This window comes from Anguilla rostrata, chromosome 10, assembly GCF_018555375.3.
Source record: "Anguilla rostrata isolate EN2019 chromosome 10, ASM1855537v3, whole genome shotgun sequence".
Lineage (NCBI taxonomy): Eukaryota > Metazoa > Chordata > Actinopteri > Anguilliformes > Anguillidae > Anguilla > Anguilla rostrata.
The window spans coordinates 26,792,760-26,814,446 of record NC_057942.1 but is presented as its reverse complement, the minus strand read 5'-3'; the positions used below and the strand labels follow the sequence as shown (position 1 = coordinate 26,814,446).

Sequence of the window (21,687 nt, the reverse complement as noted above, 5' to 3'; positions counted from 1 at the left end):
ATTTACAGTCCAGAAGCTGTCTTACTACTGCTGGCTTTGTACGGATGCACACATAAATAGCCAATGATAGGTTAAACTTTGAATTATGGTGTTACCTACAAATCAGAGTGTGGAGAGGAAAGAGAGGAAAGAGGGAGAAGAAAGTGATCCCTGAGACCCAGCTGAGGCAGCACGCACTAAAATCAAAGCCGGCAAATGCAGCTTGGACCAGGCCAGCTTGATCGGTGACACCGGACTCCCAACACAAATCTGTCTGTACTTCAAGACATAGACACGCACTTCCAAAACTGTGCAAACACTCGGTAGTCCAACGGTACAGCGATCCAGGGTTATTGAGGGGTCTAGTGATCCTGAAGGGAAGTGGAAGATAGTGTTGGACTGTTGAAAGTAACAGACACAGGCTCATTTGGGAGCTTATGCAGAAATAAAGCATTTTGAGCCCTCAGAGAAAGGACTGCAGAGAAACAACTTACAACTGCCCTACACCATTTACAATAGGAATATTAGTTTAGTTTATTTTTATAATTTAGGTAAAAATGAAGTGCCACAAATACAAATAATTCTATTTGAAAATGGAAAAAAGAATGTGTTCTCCCTTGGTTTGCAATAAAATACTGAGAATCACATGTATAGTTTAACTGTAAAACAGGTTAATTATACATTTCCTGGATCATAAGGGTGATATGCAGAACTACTAAAGACCTATGAAGCAAAATGTACAGTGTACCCTGATGGCCCTTAGTGTTTCCAAATCGATCCAAAATGCCTAAATTGTGCATTATATGCATGTGCATTTAAATGTGTCTAGTTTTCACCAGAGCACCATTAGAAATGTTATAATAGGAACAAAAGACAATACAAAAGCATTATAACGCACTTTGGTACACACACCTTAATATTTAATCATGCAGTCCTGTACTTAAATAAAACCAATTTTTTTCTGTACTCTACGGTATGTGGAGGTCTAATGGTACAGAGCACAGCCATCGGTATGGGTGGAAATTCTAATTTTTGTGATTTTTTCCCTCAGACATTGGTAGCTGTGACAGCTTGGCAACCAGGTTTTGAGCATTAATATGGGGCAGATGCCCCTATAATAGCTCTAATGCCCCCCCGCCCCCCTTCATCCATCGTGCTTCCAGCGACCCCTTGCAATCTCAGAATGCCCCCTCAAGGGCGCCCATGTTGAGAAACCCGAAGCTACATGATTCACGAGTCCCATTTAGCTGCTTGCCTTTCTCTTGCCTCTTGCCAGTTAAGTTTTATTTTTAACGGAAATGGGATAGATTCATAATTAAGATGGACAAAGAGGGCACATTTACGGTTTAATAACTTCAGGTTTAATGTAACTTGTAATTTGTTATTACTGTAGTACACACCATTTTAGGCTTCTTTTCATTAAATTCTTGCGACAGAAAACATTTTGCGGTGATGCCTGGGTCTGAGGATGGCTGGTGGATATGGGTGGTCTTCTCCAACAGGCTCACACAGGAAGAAGGTTGGGGGTTACTTCAGCATTGTTTTTGCCGCAGCATTTATTTTATTTATGTAACAGAACTACTATTAAAGTAAAAATCAAATAACATGTATAGTTCAATTGTACATTGAGCAGGTTCTATCATTGCATTCAATCTCCATATGAATGCCATTTGGTTGCTATTTGGAGCTACCATTTCTCAACTCATTGAAAAACTATTGGACTTTGTTGCATTTCTTACAATACAATTAGTATTTCTGACTGACACTTGGAGACAAGAACCACATTTTCCCCACTCTCACAGCTACAGGTTTTTTGAATATTTTATTTGGCCCCAGTGAAATATTACAAAAAACACTGTACATATGAATGACTTTATATAAACCAGTATAAACTAAATTTCTGTGCCACAAACACTGCAAATCCCTCAATCTTGTAAAATTACAAAAAATAGACCAGAACATTATGCTGGGAGATGTATTACTCTAGCTCATGCTCATCTTGACAACTGTAATTTTGCCTTCCAACATGCACACTGGCAGCACAGGAGAAAATAACTTACTCCAGGCTGCATCTTTTCAAAGCTAGTTCTCCAAAAGGCAGCTAGAAATGCTGTGAATCCTGGCAGCATAGCATTGCATCACTGGCTTCTCCTCCTCCAGCCAGGTGGCCAACCTACTCATCCGGGCCTCCAGCTAGAAGGGACAAGAGCATAAATAAAATTAAGCATCAGAGGTCATATGATCACTGTAGCTCCACTGCAAACATATTGTGGCAGTCCTTATAAAATGCACAACACAAATACAGTTCATTTGATCTGATTTTATTTTGGTTTTCAAGGTAGAATAGGCTATCCCAAATAATCAAGCCATGGCCCTTCCCCCCCATCTACAGCCTCTACACTGCTTATGATCCTGCCTTCTCTATTCAAGAAAAAGGTATTTACTATTAGATGTTTGTTTTGGCAAGGTGTGAAGATGTAGGATAGTGTCTGCTTAAAGTAATGTGAAGTGCAATAGTCTAAAAAGGGGAAATCAAGATGTAAATTCCACTGTCAAAAGTCACTGGATGGCACTGAAACTTACAGCAGGAACATGACCACAAACATACTGCTAAAGCAACCAAGGAATTTTTTAGGGCCAAAAAGTAGAATGCTCTTGACTGGACAAGTCAATCACTCGTCCTATCTTCAATTGAACTTGAAAAGACTGAAGGCAAAATTCCCCAAGAAACAAACAGGAACTAAAGATGGCTACAGTACAGGCCTGGTAGAGGACGGCCAGGGAAGATACCCAGCGTCTTATGTCTACGGGTTGCAGACATCAGGCAGTCATTGAATGCTTTGCAACCCAGTAGTATATGACAACTTTAATTAAAGAATATACTAATTTCTCCAATTACTTCTGCACCCCTAATGTAGGAAGTAAGTATAAAAAGGGCAGTATTTCCTACATGGATCACCCAATATGGATGTAAATACCCTCAAATTAAAGTGGACAGTGTGCACTTAAACCTCAGATTAATCATTTTATTTCAAAACCAATGTAATCAATAGAAAAGAAAAAAACGAATGTTTTCCCAGCTTTATTTATCCATTGTACCTTACAACATACAAATGGGAAAAAACACAAAATGTATTAAATCATTATTAATAAAACAGAATAACTGGGTTAACTGATTAGCAGATCATCTTGACCATGTCTACATGCCTAAATGCACTGAGTTGCTGCCACGTGATTGGCTGATTCGATATTTGCATTAACAGGGGCAGTTTGCGGTTGAACAGGTATACCTAATAAAGTGTGTGTATGTATGTTTAAGCAATAGCTCACGACAGGCCGTGGTATATGCTTCGCGTCGGGCCAAACAACGCCCCTTAGCTGTGATATAATAACCATATATCACGGCCTGAAGTGAGCTATTGCTGTTATAAAACGGTCACCAAGTATGGCAATATGAAAGTAATAGACACACTCCAATTTAAATAGTTTTTAAATACTGAATACTGAATTGTTCGAAGTACAATTATTTTACCGTTGTCAAGCAAAACTGTGGTTGGTAGTTCTATTTGGACCATTGTTATTCAAAAACTCTGGTTGGTCGTTCTGTTTACACCGTTGTTAAGCAAAAACCTCTGGTTGTTAATTCTATGAAAACGATTCCATCGAGAAAAATAGTTCCTTCTTGTTTTATACCATACAATTAGCACCAATTTTGGTCATTTTTTTACATTACATTATTTAAGAAAACTGCATGAAACCATAACTCAATCAAATTAATCTCCCTAGACCAATCAGATTCCTTGATTTGAGCTACCCGTTTTATAAATATTTATATAAAACGGGTAGCTCAAATCAAGCAATCTGATTGGTTCATAGCCGTGGTATATTAACCATATACCACGGTTATGACGTCTAATTCCTTTGCCCAATTCAGTATCACTCTGCGTCTGAAGGAAAAAAAACGTTTTAAAACTATTTAAATTGGAGTCTGTCTATTACTTCCATATTACCATACTTTGTGACCGTTTTATAAAAGCAATAGCTCACTTCAGGCAGTTATTAATTAATTATAAAGTTACACCCTTTGTTACCTTCTGCTTTTCAATGTCCAATTTCGCAATTGATGGCAACGCTGAATCACGGTTCTAGTTACTGGCTTCATTTAGGAATGCCAACAATCCAGCAAAATACGGAATCGTCCCTTATTTTGACAGTAGCTAGAATAGGCGTTCCGTATTTAAGTCATGGCTACGGGACGCATTTTCATCCGTATGTTTGTAAAGGATTGCGTTTGTAGTAACTGCTGTTATGAATACAATTCAATAGTTAGCTAGCCAGGATAACAAGCATGCTGTGAGGCCATTCTGACCTAAAACCCAGAATTTTAATATTGGCTAGATGACCGGTGATGGCGAGCCGACGGCGAATCATAAAGTTAACTTATTCAAACCCGGTTTCAGAGTGTCTTGGAAAAACGCAATGTCACTGCGAGACCGCAACATTTTAAAAAGCAAGACGGCTAGGGAGATAAATTTGATTGAGTTATGGTTTCATGCAATTTTCTTAAATAATGTAATGTAAAAAAATTACCAAAATTGGTGCTAATTGTATGGTATAAAACGAGAAGGAACTATTTTTCTCGATGGAATCGTTTTAACAACCAGAGGTTTTTGCTTAACAACGGTGCAAATAGAACTATCAATCAGAGTTTTGCTTGACAACGGTAAAATAATATGCCCAAACGGCCGCGAAAGAATATTTCATTTCAGCTGATTAAGTCGATAAAAATCAATAAATATAAAGTAACCATATAGTCATTTTTGGTAACCCGTTGTATAAGTGGAATAAACCCCTCCAGGCTGTCCCGTTATTGGAAAATAATGTACTTTGGGGCTGGTTAAGCGACCCTCGGCTTCGCCTCAGGCGCATCACCACCCCCGTCGTACATTATTTTTCAATAACGGGACAGCACGTCATGGTCTATTCATTATACACTCACTGGCCACTTTATTAGGTACACCTGTTCAACTGCTCATTAACGCAAATATCTAATCAGCAACTGCAACCCTACGCAACCCTAACCCTAACCCGCCCCCTCCCCCCATCTGTGAAACATGGTGATAGGGGTGTTATGCTTCGACCATGTATGGCTGTCAGAGTTACATGCTCACTTGTTTTCATTGATGATGTAATTGCTGACAGCAGCAGCAGAATGATGTCTGAAGTGTACAGAAACATCCGCTCAAGTTCAAGCAAATGCCTCCAAATGCACTGGGTGGCACTTAGTCTTAAAGCAAAACAATCGGCCTCATTCACTAAACCTTTCTTAAATTATTTTTACTTTTGTTCATAAAAATGTTCCGAAAAAAACTATATGAGATTCATGACACGTGCAGGTCTTTGTTTTTGTGCATATCCCAGGTGAATGAGATGATTAACCCTGGCTGTTTGTAAATTTTATGCGCAATCCTTTTCATGTGATATGCATAAGGAAACAGCCATGAACAAATACAGATTAAAAAAAAAACGAATGATGAAATGTTCTTGGAAACGTTTTTACACGCCATTTACCATCAAATGTGATCTTACACATGTTTCGTGAATGAGGCCCAATGACACCAAATATAATGCAAACGCAACAAAGGAGTTTTTCAAAGCTAAAATATGGAAAATTTTGGCCAAGTCAGTCAGCCAAGTCATCCAACTAAACACATGTTTTTACTGCTGAACACAAAACTTAAGGCAACCAGCCCCGAAACAAGCAGGAGCTGAATGGCAGTACAGGCCTGGCAGCGCATCATCAGAGAAGATGCTCAGCACCTGGCAATATCTATGGGTCACAGACTTCAAGCAGTTAATGCATGCAAAGGATATGCAACAATGTGCTAAACCTGACTACTTTCATTACATAACATTAATATGTCCCAAACATTATGGTGCTGTGAAATGGTCAGGCTACATATAAAAAGTGCTGTAATTTCTATATCTTGAAACCAAATGTATAAATATACCCTTTAATAAAAGCTGTGAACAACAGAAATACATGCCAAAGGTATTTCTCCATCTTTAGGTGAACATACTGATTCATAAATGGCTCTTATAATGATGAAACTGTAGTCTCTGTGTGAGGTGTGTGAAGAGTTTATGAGTGTGCATTCAGCACCTCACCTCCTCTAGCTCCAGGCGAGTTGAGTGGCACTCAGTCTCATCCTCACTCGTGCTGGTCTGTAACCAGCTTCTCAACACGTCTGCAAGTCTACGCCAGGCCCTAGGAACACAGATAACAGTAATTATGGTGGTTCATCCACACCAAATAAACATGCATGTCAGAAGTGTTTTAGATGTGCAAATGGATAACATTAACAGGAAAGGTAAAAATAAAGTAACAAAGACAGACAAAGACAAAGCATGATAGGAAAGTGGTCCACGCTACTGGATTTCAGCTGTGTGTCAAAGCATATAAATTACTGCATAAAATGAGGCCAATTAGTACTACAGACTGATAAAAACTATTATTATTACAACTACTACTCTTCATCCTATAAGATTCTTTTTTTAATGGAAAAAGCTGAACTTCAATAACAATAAGACATCCTAATTTTGTGGCTTGTGATTGTAGTCAGGGATGAGAGGATTTTTGTAACTGGTGTTTGAAACTGCATTAAAATGTAAAGTAGCCTACTGCCTAAGTGTGGACATTAGAGGTCTGGAACCGGCTAGAAATAACGACCAAGCCTGCCAATGCCCATCGTCTTTGCTGCCTGACCCAAGCCAGCCCAACAAGCTCTACCCAAATTTGAAGCCCGTAGCCGAGTGGGCTCTATCACTGAAATAACAAGCCAACAAAACCATACAGCACAGTAGAAAAATTGTGATCTTCATAATGGCACCCAGCAAAGCTTCTAGTTTTTTGGCTGGACCGCAACTGTGGGGCCAGCCCTACAAACGCGAATGTCTGTGACTGAGTCACTGAGTGATGAAGTTACACCATTGGTCGGCCGAGTTATGAAGTTACACCATTGGTCGGCCGGTCCAGCCATATACTAGGTTTTGACCTGGTCTTGTTTAGTATAGTTATACTCAACTAGCAAATTACAAACAGCCATATTGGAGCTTTCAAGCTTTTTTGAAACATTGTGAAATTTTTTCCTTCTGTTAAATGTGACATTAATTTTTCATGTTTAAAAAAAAATTCTCACTTGCACCTCTGCAACAAACAACACAGGAGCAACTTCTTTGTTCTTTCTATGAGTTTGCATGAACAATGTTTGTAAAACAGGAATAATTCATATTTAAATGTTTTGTAAAGAACAGAACAAGCTAGCAAGCCAGCTTTAGTGCCATTTTTCTTTATGTTAAATGTGACGCTTAAATTTAAATACTGCATGGCTTATTGCATGGCAAACAAATGTAAAAATCCAGATATGCACTTTCATTTAATAGCCAAGAAACTCATGGATAGAAAAAGCTAATGGCACGAGCCCACAAAATGACATTGTTAACACTGCTTCTGAAATCAAATGCTCCAAGTGAAATTGATCGAATATGTTCAGCAAACTAGTCTAGTTAGTCTGCTTGGTTATGGATCATAATATAATTTATCAGTTCCCTACCAGGGGATTCAACAAGATAGAATATGTCAGGGAATCATACCTCAGGCCACTGAATTGGATCATTTGTACACACTTTAACTGCATATAAGGACAGCACTTGAGTCCAGTTTGGTTTATTTAACCAAAATGATTTTGCTGTCATCGTTATTTACTAAAATAATAAAATGGCAATTATCTATGATGGATCCCTATTCAGAACAATGGTAGACAATGGTAACAAACATGGGTTCCTCTCACAAGGTTTTGCCTATGTGCCTATAATGGATCTATAGCGGTCTCTCACAGTTGCTTCAGTGACGCTAAAGATAAAGAAGTTCATAAAGGATACAGCCTTAGGATGGGATTCAGTGTGAACTGCATGCTCAGTTTTAAACAATGGACTAGGGTGGAGATCCTTACCGCAGCTGCCTTTTCTCACGCTGAAAATTATGCATTTTCCATTGGATGCCGAGTAGCTCTTTGGCAACAGCAGTGCTGGCGTGACAGTAGGGCTGTTGGTCTACCAGCTCGCACTCAGTCTGTTTACCTTTCTCAGAAACACAACCTACAACAATATTCCTATATTAAACACTCCACAAAACAACTATTGCAGCACCAAATCATTACAATATTGGGTGAATTTGGCAGTAAGATTTTCTAATAAAAAAAAAATTGTTACAGGCAAAATAGTAGAAATGCAATTAAAACAGGATGCCAACGCACAAGTGGTGCTTGGTACACAAATAACAAGAATTCTAGAAGCACAATGACCATTTTTATTTAAACAGTACCTGTGGGAGCAGCTGCCTGGCACATAGTGAACTTCTTAGTGGACAGCAACATGTCTGAGTGGCTTGGCCCAGGCTGGGCCATTAATGTTGAGGTGCTGTGTTGCTAAAACAACATTAAGAGGAAAACAGAATAAACAGAAGAGTAGGAAAGGGCAGGAGAAAGATCCATAGAGAATGCACTGAACTTGAAATGAAAGAGACACAGCAGCTAAAAGTGCAATCCTTAAACTATTTTTACCCTAGAAACTCCAGATGTCATGAAGGAGGAGGGAGGTAACAGCACTTCCTGGTTTGTAGAGTGGTCCTTGTGGCCAGTCAGTGGTTCTTGTGCAATAGCAGGTGAGCAGAATAATTCTGGGGCCAGAGGGGTAGGCCAGCCCATTGTTTGAATGGGATTTGCAGGGCTAGGTGGGGACGACAAAACCTGGGTACTGAAATAAAAAGAGATGAACCAAAATTGTGTAATAAAGTAAACTAGCCATCTTTCCAATGCGTATCATAAGACTCAAATTTTTCATATTTAATTTCATACTCAAATACTACAGGGAGGTTAATTATTACCAACTTGCATAAGAAACAAATGCCAAATAAATATTTAGCAATAAAAGCTACTTCTTTCACAAATTTAAAATGAATGATCATTATCAATTTTATTTTGTGCCACACCTACATTGTACAAATGGCAGAGAAAGTCCTCAAACTGAAATTTAAGGTACCTGGGGCTTTATGTAGCTTTATATAATTCAAGGGTAATGTTTTCAATAACGCTGTTGAGTGATTGATGAACACCTTCTTTCTGCATAAAAAAATTATATGTGTCTCCTGGATACCAGAGACAGTGTATGTTTTGTGTGTGTGAGGCACAGTGTACCGGTTATGCGTAGATTTACGAGGTGATGCTTTGTCCAGGGAGTTCAAAAGGTGGTCAGACCGTCGTGGCTGCAGCCTGGACGTGCACACAGATAATCTGGGGCAAATTAGAAGTTTTAGGTAATCTATGAAATAACCAATTACACTTAACAAGCTCCATGCAATGTTATACAAACAGATTAATTCTGTGTCTGAATACTTGTGTCTAGTCCTGACTTACAGTTGGCCAGAGGTATGTTCAATGGCTCACCCCACTGTGTAATTTTTGCTGGTGCTCCCTGGTGTAGAGATGGGCGGTGGCAGACAGAAGGATACACTCTTGCAAGTCTTGCCCCTGCACCCACCTGGCTCACCCAGGACTCGCTGCTTCCACAGCATAGCACAACGCCACACCACATTCTGCAGTTGCCGGGCACTCTGCAGCAAACACAATTGTATCACCCGCTTAATGCACGCACAAACTGCATAGAGCACAGTGCACCAAGCACCCATCTCAGTGTATCAACTGCTTTGTGCTGCACTCTGGTGTTGGTAAAGTAAGGTACCTGCAAGGTGTAAGTTTTGCACACTCACACAAATATAGACCTGGGTAAACAAGCTGACATACAACATGCTAAACCTGCTGTCCTGTAAAGGCATAAGGTACACAAACATTGGCCCTTCTAACCTGTTCTTGGCTCTGCAGTGCCAGGTTGATACGGAAGCTGCGCATGTCTGCAGTGTGGGAAAGGATACGCATCACACCTTCCCTCAGTAACTGATCTTGGTGAAACTGAGCTGAATGTACCAGCCGGTCTTGCTTCCGGTGACGCTCTGCCATCCAACACCTCCAAGCCTCCATTACCTGGAATGGAAAATCAACCATGAGCATTAACACTATTTATTCCTGGCAGTAAGGATTGCTCTGTCCAATAACTCTGACATTACAATTATAGGTTCTTACAAAGCTCCCTCCGCCCTCAAGGAATCGGTTTTCTTTCTAGTATATTGGCTGAATTTAGGGAGTTTGAGTTATCTGAGGGAAATTTAAACTGGGATTGGCTCACCCCCTACCTCAGGTTGGTGTCTTCTGTGAGCTGAGTCTATCACAGCTCACTAATTTACCAACTGGCCCTAATTCTAAATATCCAAATAAATTAACACTGTTGGACTAGATCCTTATGAACAATCCTGATAAATTCTTGGTTGTCAGTTTTTTTTAATGATCTTAGTGACGACTGAGCGATCACATATGTTAGTGACACCAGGCCCCCTACTTAGGAATTTGCCTGGATGAGAAGCTTATGTTTAAAATGCACATTGACAATCTCATTAACCCCTTAGCGCACATGCCAAATCTGGCCAATCCTTGCCCATTTAGGGGGTACCCTATTTAAAGCTTTATAACTCCAGATGTGAACACCACAGAGACTTGAAAAATGACTTAAAGTAATAATCTCAAAGATTTTCATTAAAATATGGAAACCTAAAAAGTTTTTGTGTAACATGAGGTCATATTATTTGTTGATGTAGATTTTGTATTACATTTGATGACAATGTCACGGTACTAAATTACATAGCCTAGCTATTTGCACAGCTAACGCTAGCTACCGGACCATGTCAAGAAAGGCAACAATAGACAATGTTGCGCACAGTATCCATCTCTCATATCAGGTAACGTTGCGTTAGCTAGCTAGCTAATGTAATTAACACAATTTAATGTAAAACAATAACAATTCGAAAAAACGCTAGCTAATGCTACCGACTGGTACCGACCTTGCAAAACGTCTCTCGAATGCAATGCTACCTTGTTGCAACGTTGCAGTGTAGCTTACTAAAGGTCAGTTCAGATCAATGATTCGCTACGAGACTGGATGCAACTTGCAAAATTCCAAGACGTCTGATTGTAAACGTTCTAACTGCACTTGGCGATTTGACAAGGTGGGTCTTTTGAGACCCCAGGCAATGGCTTCAGACGCTCTGCAACTAACCAGTTCACACCGCTGCAATTTTCTCTGCAACATTCTAAAACTGTTTTGTCTCGTTGAGAATCATTGATCTGAATTGGCCTTACCGTTATTTACATTGCCATCAAGCCTTTACAAGTTCATCAATATATTATAATGATCGGAATAAAGCCGTCTTTACACAGAGCATTAACCAGGGGTATAGGTGGAGCACAGCCAGGTCTGATTTCAGTGTAAAGATATCAAACCGGAGAAAACTAAATAAAAGAATACAGCAGTATGGATTAGCATTATTATTTTATTACACTTCCTCATATGGTCCTTCAGCCTTGCCCTTTTTTGAAGAAATCTCCTTTGTTTTTGTTTTATTATTCTTGTTCTGATTGCTAATTTAACACCCAGCTCTGCTTTATTCTCGAACAGTTTGCTAGCAAAACCAGAAACACCAGCGGCAACATTTTGCAAGGCAGTTGTTTCAAAAATATCACACAACAATCATTCACGAGAAAGACTGTTTAGTGTGCACGAGATACATAATATGTCCCGCAGCCGCAGCGAATCCCCATAATTCTTCTCTGCAGTGTAAAGATGTTCATACCGGGCAAAAAGTGGATAAAAACGTCTGTGGAAATTGATCATCACTAATTCTTCCCCAGGTCTGCTACAGCATTTTAACCCAGGTCAGCAGTGTAAAGGCAGCTTAAGTTAGCCTAATGTTAGACAATGAATGAGTGTGTACATAACTTTTATAACAACCATTTTTTATTCAGTAAATAGTAAGTGTTATCTCATAAAAAACACGTTTTCAACGTACAAAAATGCCAAGTTACTCAAAAGTATTGATATCAAAATGACGCCAAGTTACGGTACTACAAACAATAGGCTATCTTGCCTCACCGAAATTACATAAGATGTATTTCAAAGCAATGCACCCAATATTTCCTCAATTCTTTTAAGTCACTTGGCACAAAAGTAGTAGACAATTATTAGTGAGGGTAAAAGCAGGTTAAAGGAACGTGTCCCTAGCTGGGCTTGAACCTACGACCCCATGTTCCCAAGACTGTAACCTTACCCACTACTCCACAGGCAGATTAGCTGTTTAAACTGGAAATGTTTCAGAATAAAAAGGTATGGGTATTTTGTGTGTGTATGCAAGTTTTTGATTGGATCGTGAGGATGAGGATTCGGCTGATGTCAGTAAAATGTCCAATGGGGAGACATGTTGTTAGTGGGATAGGCGGCAGGAAAAAGAAGAATGAGAAGAAGAAGAATGAGAAGAAGAAGAAAAAGAAAGAGAAGAAGAAGGAGAAAACGCAAAATCCCCTTAGTTTGGGGCTTTATTGTGTGGACATGTGAAGTTGTTTATGAAATCTGTCTGTTGAAATACGGTCAGAATGTACAGAATTTAATGTTTTTAAGGGCTGAGTGTCTGTGGCTGTTGTGGTTATTTCTGTGGGGAACCCTGAAAAGTGCCAAACTCTCGGTGCTGTATAGGTACGGGGCATGCCCCCGCCAAGGCATAACTTGGCGGGATGGCATACCTGCCCCACCATTGTCGCTCTGGTCGTTCATTTAACACGCACCCCCTCCCTGCAGTCTCATCTAAAAAACACCCCCCACCCTTGACATAATGGACAATATTGTCTATCTTGGCATTCATAAAAATATTCTTTCACCACTAAAAAATCGTATTCCGTCATAGCAACAAGATAAACCCGACAATAGCCCTAAGATATGCAGTGAAAACGCTGCTCACTGAATAACGAAATAAACGAGAAAAAGTTTTTAAAAATGATACCATGTAATTCTACAGTCAATATCTGGGACTAAATATTGAATAAATATAAAAGCTTACTGTTGGTTTTACGTGTAGAGATGTCCCTTTTGAGACTGCGTGGTCATATATTGTCTTAGACAATCCGTTTGGGAAATAATATTATACGCGCATCTGTGACGCCTGGGTATCTTCCAAAATAGCTGTGCTTAACACCACACCTGTGGTTTACGGCATCGTCGCCCTTTTTAGTACAGTCTGACTTGATTGAAAATTCATTTATTCAGTAGGCGAGAGTATAAGCTTTCTAACGATGTATAACATGTCTAATTCTGCTTTTGGAATAGCGTTTTATAGGTCAGCGTAACAGAAAATATTCTTAGCATCGCATTCACTTACGCATTCACTCTGTTAGCAGACAAATACGATGCACCTAACGAAACGTGTTCAAGGATATTTCGTAATTTCTTGGAAAATACTATTATTATTGAGGACTTCTGAACATAGCTAAGCCATATGTTTGCTGATAGACCTAGCTGACATCGTTTTCTGGAGCAAAACAGAAGCGAATAGAACAATATCATTGATACTGTCTCTGTCTCCATCTACTGAACATAGAGGAGATTTCATCATTGCTATGTAAGTATTACCGCTCAAAATATTTCGGTTATATACGTTATTTTTGAAATTGAGTATCTTTAAATAGGTTAGTGGTGTTATATAATGTAAATATTTCACACTGTAATGTAAGCGTTAGATGGAAGTGTAATAGTTTTTGTGAAGCATGCAACAGTGATGACGTCAGAGCTGGAACATTGCCAAAACGTGGTGGACGGGTGAAAATTGTTTTCATGTTGTCTCATCCCCATACAAGAAAACATACGAGAGTACAGAGTATAGAAATACACACAAGTTAATTATTACACATTTAGGTACTGTACCGCATTGTGTGACAATATTTTTGCATTATTTTTTTAATCTGATAGCAATGTTTCATCTTAAACCCTCATAAGGGGCTCATTTATATGCTTTATAATGGACAGAAAGCATTTTATTCAATTTTGGAGAGATTTTGGATATGTTTCTGGACACCTAGCTATTTTAGACCACTGTACTGACTGAAAGCTTGTAATTCCCATTTGAAAATTATGCAACAGTGATTTTCTTGAGTCAAAACAGTTGATTTGTAGTGAAATACGTGGATATGTTATGATTTACAGCAATGCATAATTTAGACATTTTGGATAGATTTGGAGATGCTGGGTACACTGCTTAGTTTTTGCTTCATACATCTATAGTAGTTCTACATATCCACCCTCAGATTTTATGAACTTGTGGTCAAGAAGTTTTTGACCTAGCACATGTATAGTTTAACCTCCTGTATATATGCAATCTCTCAGTATTTCATTGCAAACTTAAAAAGTGCAATTTTTTTTTGTTTTTTTGTCAAAACAATTGCATTTGTGGCACTTTATTTCTTCAAAAATTATGAATATAAACTAATCTGCGTTAGTATTGTAAATTGTACAAATGTCTTGCTTTAAGCCATTTTTCAAGTCTTTGTGGTATTCACATCTGGAGTTATAAAGCTTTAAATAAGGTACCCCCTAAATGGGCAAGGATTGGCAAGATTTGGCTTGTCCCTTAAGAGGTTAAGCAACTCTGCCATCCCAATAGTTGGCGTGGCCCAGGTGCCAACTGACTGACGTCACACAGGCGACACTGGTTGGATCCGGTTGGATCTCTGGGAAGTGAGGTCCAAAAACACACCTGCAATTACTGCTTTTCACCATTGGTACCGCCAAAGAGAACGAAACAGAAATCTTCGAGATTGTAACTTTAAATGAAGCAAGACATTTGTACCATTTACAATACTAACTTAGATTAGTTTATATTCATACATTTGGAAGAAATAAAGTGTCACAAATACAACTGTCCAGGCAAAAAATCTAAAATGAATTTGCTCTTTTTTAGATCGCAATGAAATACAGAAAGATTGCATATATACAGCAGGTTAGTATACATGTCCTGGATCAAAAAGCTCTTGACCACAAGTTCATAAAATCTAAGGGTGGATATGTAGAACTACTAAAGATCAATGAAGCAAAAGCTCAGCAGTGTGCCCAGCGTCTCCAAATCTACCCAAAATGTCTAAATTATGCATTGCTGTAAATCACAACATATTCAAGTATTTCACCACAAATCAACTGTTTTGAGTCAAGAAACTCACTGTTGCATCATTTTCAAGTGGGAATTACGAGCTGTCCTTCAGTACAGTGGTCTAAAATAGCCAGGGATCCAGAAACATATCCAAAATCTCTCCAAAATGAATAAAATGCTTTTTGTCCATTGTAAAGCATATAAAAGTGCCCCTTATAAAGGTTGAAGATGAAACATTGACATCATAATGCAAAAGCATTTTCACAGAATGTGGTATAGTACCTATATGTGTAATCATTACTTCTTGTATGTTTTTTGTACTCTACAGTATGTAATGTTTTCTTGAATGGGGCTGGGACGACAACAGAACAGTATTCAACCGTCCACGTTATGGCAACGTTCCTACTTTCATGTCATATCCGGGGCATGACATACGAACACTACTAAGCTACCAATGAATGCTTTTATTACAATGTGACATATTCACATTATAAAATACCAATAACCTATATAAAGACACTCAATTTCAAAAATAAAGTATATAACCAAAATATTTTGAGCAGTAATACTTACATAGTGAAATGAAATGTTATCTGTGTTCAGCAGATAGAGACAGAGAATCAAGCTGTCGTTCTCCTCTTCTGACTTACTCCAGAAAACTAGTCAGCTAGGTCTATCAGCAAACATATGGCTTAGCTATGCTCAGAAGTCCTCAATAATAATAATATTTACCAAGAAATTACGAAAATTTTGCCGGGTGCAGCGTCTTTTACTGCTCTACAGAGTGAATACGTAAGGCGGAGATGATCAGGGAAAACTTTTTGTTATGTTGGGCTATAAAACGCTATTCCAAAATCAAAATTAGACGTGTTATACATTGTTAGAAAGCTTATACTGTCACCTACTGAATAAACTCATTGTCAATCAAGCCAGATTGCAGTAAAACAATGGCGATTGTAGATTGTAAGGCGACAACACTGTAAACAACATGTGTGGTATTACGAACAACTATTTTGGAAGGCACCCAGGTGTCACAAATGCACGTATATTTCACAAACTGATTGTCCAAGACAATAAATGCCCACTCAGTTTCAAAAGGGACATCTCTATGCATAAAACCAATGGTAAGGTTGTATATTTATTCCATATTTAGTCCCAGATATTGACAGTAGAATGACATGGTTTAATTTTAGAAAAATTTGTCTTTATTGTTTATTTCATTATTCAGTGAGCAGTGTTTTCACTACTGTATTGGCATATCGTAGGGCTATTGTTGGGCTCATCTTGTTTCTATGACGGACTACACATTTTTAGTATTTAAATAGTATTTTTATGAAGGCCCAGATAGACACTATTGAACGACCTGCGCGATCGCCAATGGTGGCGCTGCAAAACTCTGTATTCTGCATAGTTGTCGTGTGTCATCTACTAATGAAACTACAACACAGAGTTTTGGTTTTCAACTAATAATTTGGTTGCAGAAGCAATGAATGTCTGAGTTGAGCAATCTCAGGATGCCGGTGTCATGGCCACTAGGGGATTGCACTAACAAGTTAATTAAATATACAGTTGCAATCAAAATTATCCAGCTCCTCTAACCCATAAGATGTCTTTGTGATGTGAATAAAATATCATGACAATGTATCAACTAAGGCCTTTGTAAACAGAAATACATGTTTATTAGAACATGTTCAAGTGATTTTGAAAACATACAGCTGAGTTTACTATTTGTTATAAGGAAAAAAAATGAAATTCTCCACAAAAAAATCAATGACCAAATTATTCAACCCCCAAAATCAGTACTTTGTGGAACATCCTTTAGCTTTTATAACTTCCAATAAACACTTCCTATAAGTGCTCACAAGCCTCTGACACCTCTCTTTTGGAATCTTGGCCCATTCTTCCTGTGCAAATGCTTCAAGTTCACCGATATTCTTTGGTTTTCGTGATGCCACTGCTTTCTTCAAATCCCACCAAAGATTTTCAATGGGATTTAAATCTGGGGACTGAGAAGGCCAGTCAAGGACATTCCAAGATCGTTCCCTGAACCAAGCTTGGCTTGACTTGGATATATGCTTGGGATCATTGTCTTGCTGGAAAGTCCAATGATCACCAAGCTTCAGCTTATGCACTGAGGGCATCACATTCTTCTCCAGAATGGCATGGTATTTCAAGGAATCTATGGTGCCAATCACACACTGAAGATTGCCAGTACCAGAAGCAGCAAAACACCCCCACAGAAGGACAGACACACCACCATACTTGACTGTGGGGATGGCTGCACCTTTCTTGCGCCAGACATACCGCTTATCCATGGGTCTAAACAATTCCAGTTTTGTCTCGTCACTCCATAAAATATTCTCCCAAAACTCCATAGACCTATCCAAATGACGTCTTGCATATTCAAGTCGATTTTTCATATGCTTTTTGGTTAAGAGTGGAGTGCGGCGAGGTGTCCCACGCAAACTATTCTCCAACTTCTCTTCCCTCCTCATTCCTCCTCCACCCCCACCTCCCTCTTCCCTCTCCGCAGATGACTTTCTGGCCGCCTTTGAAGGAAAGGTGGCTACAATCCGGAACTCCTTCGCCCATCCAGTGAGCCCCCAACCCCGGGACAAACCCACAGCCACACTGACCTCCTTTGAAATGCTGGAGGACTCCGATGTATTACAACTCATCACCTCTCATCGTGCAACCACCTGTCCACTTGACCCCATCCCATCTAAAGTTCTCCAATCCATTTCCAGCGAGCTCCTTCCCTATCTGTCCTCCATTGTTAATTCCTCTCTCTCCTCTGGTCATGTTCCCTCTGATTTTAAGATGGCTCGTGTTACCCCACTTCTCAAAAAACCCACCTTAGACCCCTCCGATGTAACGAATTATCGACCCGTATCGCTTCTACCCTTTCTGTCCAAAACCCTTGGACGAGCAGTTCTTAAACAATTAACCTCTTTTCTCCATCAGAACAACCTGCTAGACCCTCACCAGTCTGGCTTCCGATCCGGGCACTCAACAGAGACTGCACTCCTAGCTGTCACGGAGGCACTTGCCACTGCAAGAGCCTCACGCCTCTCCTCTGTTCTGATCCTTCTTGACCTGTCTGCAGCTTTTGACATGGTCAACCATAAAATACTCCTCTCCACCTTGGCTGGGATGGGAACTGTGGGATGGGGACTGCCCTGTCTTGGTTCGCTTCCTATCTTGCAGATAGGACCTACCAGGTCACCTGGAAGGGGTCTGCCTCTGCTTCTCATCCACTTGTTACGGGAGTGCCGCAGGGATCTGTACTGGGTCCTCTGCTGTTCTCCTTATACACCAGATCTCTTGGTTCAGTCATTAATTCACATGGCTTTTCCTATCATTGTTATGCAGATGACACACAACTCTTCTTTTCTTTCCCCCCCTCGGCCACACAGGTCAATGATAAGATCTCTTCCTGCCTGGCTGACATCTCCACCTGGATGGCCAGCCACCATCTGAAGCTCAACCTCAACAAAACTGAGCTGCTCTTCTTCCCGTGCAAGACCTCCTTGCTTCGTGAACTCTCAATCACGGTTGATGACACCACAGTGACTGCCTCTCACTCTGCCAAGAGCTTGGGGGTGGTCCTGGATGACCAACTGGACCTCAAGGAGCACATCAAGGCAACATCACGGTCCTGCAGATTCCTCCTGTACAACATCAGGAGGATTCAACCATACCTGACGACGCACCCCACCCAGCTGCTCGTCCAGGCTACGGTGACCTCTCGCCTTGATTACTGCAACACTCTCCTTGCAAGCCTGCCAGCTTGTGCCATACAGCCACTACAGATGATTCAGAATGCCGCTGCCCGAATCATCTACAACCTCCCCAAATTCTCCCACGTCACTCCTCTGCTGCGATCACTTCACTGGCTACCGGTCGCTGCCAGGATCAGGTTCAAAGCCCTGACCCTTGCCTACACTGCCACCAACAGGACAGCCCCCATCTACTTGCAGGACATGACTCAGTTCTATGTGCCTGCTCGACCACTCCGCTCTGCGGCAGCAGGGCGCCTTGTAACCCCTCCCACCCACCCAAAGGGATCACAGAGCTTCTCCACCCTAGCTCCCCAGTGGTGGAACGAACTCCCCGTCCCTCTCCAAACCTCCCCCTCACTATCCATCTTCTGTCGTGGCCTGAAGACTCATCTCTTCAGACTATACCTAGACTAACCACTACCACGCTGTATAGAAAAAAAAAAAAAAAAAAAAAAAAAAAAACCTTTTTCCTGTCACTTGTTACATGTTGCCCCATCCCTGCACTTCTTGGTAATTTGTATTTGTCCTAATACTGTAGCTTATTCTTCTGCCTAGTTGGCTTTGCAGATGTTAGACCAGAATAGTGTTCATTGTTCTTGGCTAGAAATAGCTGTACAAAATAAGTAAATGTACCTTACTGAACCCGTGTTCCGCAGTTGTCTACGATCATGAAATGCACTTTTTTGTACGTCGCTTTGGATTAAAGCGTCTGCGAAATGAATGTAATGTAATGTAATGTAATGTGTCCGGCCATGAAGGCCTTGCTTGTTCAATATCCTTCTTATCGTCTGTACTTTTATTCCAGCTTTTAAAAGGTCATCCTGTAAGCCATTGGCAGTAATATGAGGGGTTTTCTCAGCAGTTCTTACGATGTGCCTGATACCAGTTGATGTAGCTTCACTCTTCCTTCCACGTCCAGGTAGGTTTACTGCTATTCCATGACATTTAAACTTCCTTATGATGCTGTCATTGTCTCTTTGAACTTTCAATATCTTGGACATCTTTTTGTATCCATTGCCTTTTTTATGCAATTAAATAATTTCTTCTCTTAACTTTTGAGAGAGCTCTTTTGTCTTTGGCATGTTTGCTAGTCAGCTTCAAATTGATGTGAAGAAGTGCACCGGTGGATTTATATGTTTATCACAGGTGAAGCAAACTGTATTGTTATGGATTTCCTAAGGGCTTAAGTGTCTTTCCACAAAATCTAGTCACTCTACAGACCAGCAAATATTTAAAAAATGGTGATATTGAATGGGGGTTGAATATTTATGATATGGCTGAAATACAACATTTACATGCTACTCAGAAATCTTAAATACATTTTTATTTTGAATTTTAACAGAACACACAAGGGACATACATGTTGTTTTTTTTAGTTTCAAGTCTCCCAAAAAGCATACATTTAAAAATATCTACAGAGTTGGAATAATTTTGATTGCAACTGTACTTTTAAATGAAAGAACATCCAATTGCTCTAGAGGTGAATAGATAATATGGTTTGGGAGCATGGTAACATTCCTGATATGGTAAACAACCAGGAAGTGGCAGGCTGACTACAAATGATAATTATACGATTATAATTGTCAACATGATCATCATCATTTATATTAGCGAGTAATTCTCCTGGTAAATCGACACAAACTAGCTAGCCAGCCAGCTAGCAGTATGATGTAGTCTTAGCTAGCTAGCTAACTCGAGTTTTCATCTAACTATTGTGAAGCTATCTAACTGGCTGCTACGTTTCATTCGCCTCTGCTGTCCACTGGACCATGCCTGCTGTTCATTGGATCTCTCTCGCAAGCTACTTTCATTCACGTACGCTGTCCACTGGACCTCTCTCGCGGGATTTCAATCTGGCTAACTGGATCTCTCACGCAAAAAGTGCTTCATTTCCTATTGTGTTTTTGTGACTGACTTTTGGTAAATGGTAAATGGACTGCATTTATATAGCGCTTTTATCCAAAGCGCTTTACAATTGATGCCTCTCATTCCCAGAGCAGTTAGGGGTTAGGTGTCTTGCTCAAGGACACTTCGACACGCCCAGGGCGGGGTTTGAACCGGCAACCCTCCGACTGCCAGACAATCGGTCTTACCTCCTGAGCTATGTCGCCCCTTTTGACCATAACGGCGCCTCAAATGCAGTCCATCATATAGCTCATATGGTACTGTGGTGTTTTACATTGAAATGCATTTTTTTTGTTGCACTGCACAGTTTAGAGATTTTCTGAGTTTTGCTTATTCATACAGGGAAGAGCTGCAAACTCCAGCTTTTCATCTGTCCTTGGTGTAAAAAGGTGATAAAAAATGTATACACAGTGGTGCAATGGTAAACACAACAGCTGCATTATTCTGCAAAATCTTGCTTTTGTTTGTGACATGCTATTCAGCAGATAAAAGCCTAAATAACATAACCTTTAGATAGCATGGCAGTCATTTCTTGCACAAAGTAGTACCTATTCTCAGTGCACATTTTGTGGTTGGGTTAATCTACACGCAAGGGCATTAAGTGGAAATGCATTTTTAAATTATTTTTATTTCTGTCAGTTGCTTGATAATTTAATTGCATTAATAAACATTAAAAGGAGCCGTTTTACAGTTAATATTGCGCACCTCAACCCTGCAAATGTTCCTCTGAAGTCTTGCCTGGTGAGGCAAAAATAATGGTAATGCAATACAATTGTGTATGCACTGCTTAATAATCGTGTTCTCTACAGTTCTGGACGTGCAACAACTCGTCAATTATACACCATACAGCAACAATGAATTTGACTTTTTTTGATAAAAGATGGGAAA

The 21,687-nt window shown here is 39.9% G+C and overlaps 1 protein-coding gene across 4 annotated transcripts in view; it reads right to left on the bottom strand.

The window, feature by feature from the left end:
- Positions 1 to 1,782: 1,782 nt before the first annotated feature.
- Positions 1,783 to 21,687, bottom strand: part of sfi1 (SFI1 centrin binding protein) — a 103,001-nt gene continuing 83,096 nt past the window's right edge. For 3 of the 4 annotated variants that reach the window (XM_064296276.1, XM_064296277.1, XM_064296279.1), the window contains 8 exons: positions 9,900 to 10,076; positions 9,483 to 9,649; positions 9,234 to 9,329; positions 8,601 to 8,793; positions 8,363 to 8,465; positions 7,992 to 8,136; positions 6,148 to 6,247; positions 1,783 to 2,172 (listed from right to left, as the gene is read on the bottom strand). In XM_064296276.1, coding sequence (XP_064152346.1) covers positions 2,062 to 2,172; positions 6,148 to 6,247; positions 7,992 to 8,136; positions 8,363 to 8,465; positions 8,601 to 8,793; positions 9,234 to 9,329; positions 9,483 to 9,649; positions 9,900 to 10,076 — 1,092 coding nt within the window. In that variant the 3' untranslated portion in view covers positions 1,783 to 2,061. The remainder of the gene's footprint in view (positions 2,173 to 6,147; positions 6,248 to 7,991; positions 8,137 to 8,362; positions 8,466 to 8,600; positions 8,794 to 9,233; positions 9,330 to 9,482; positions 9,650 to 9,899; positions 10,077 to 21,687) is intronic. The other variant, XM_064296278.1, reaches the window with a different exon arrangement.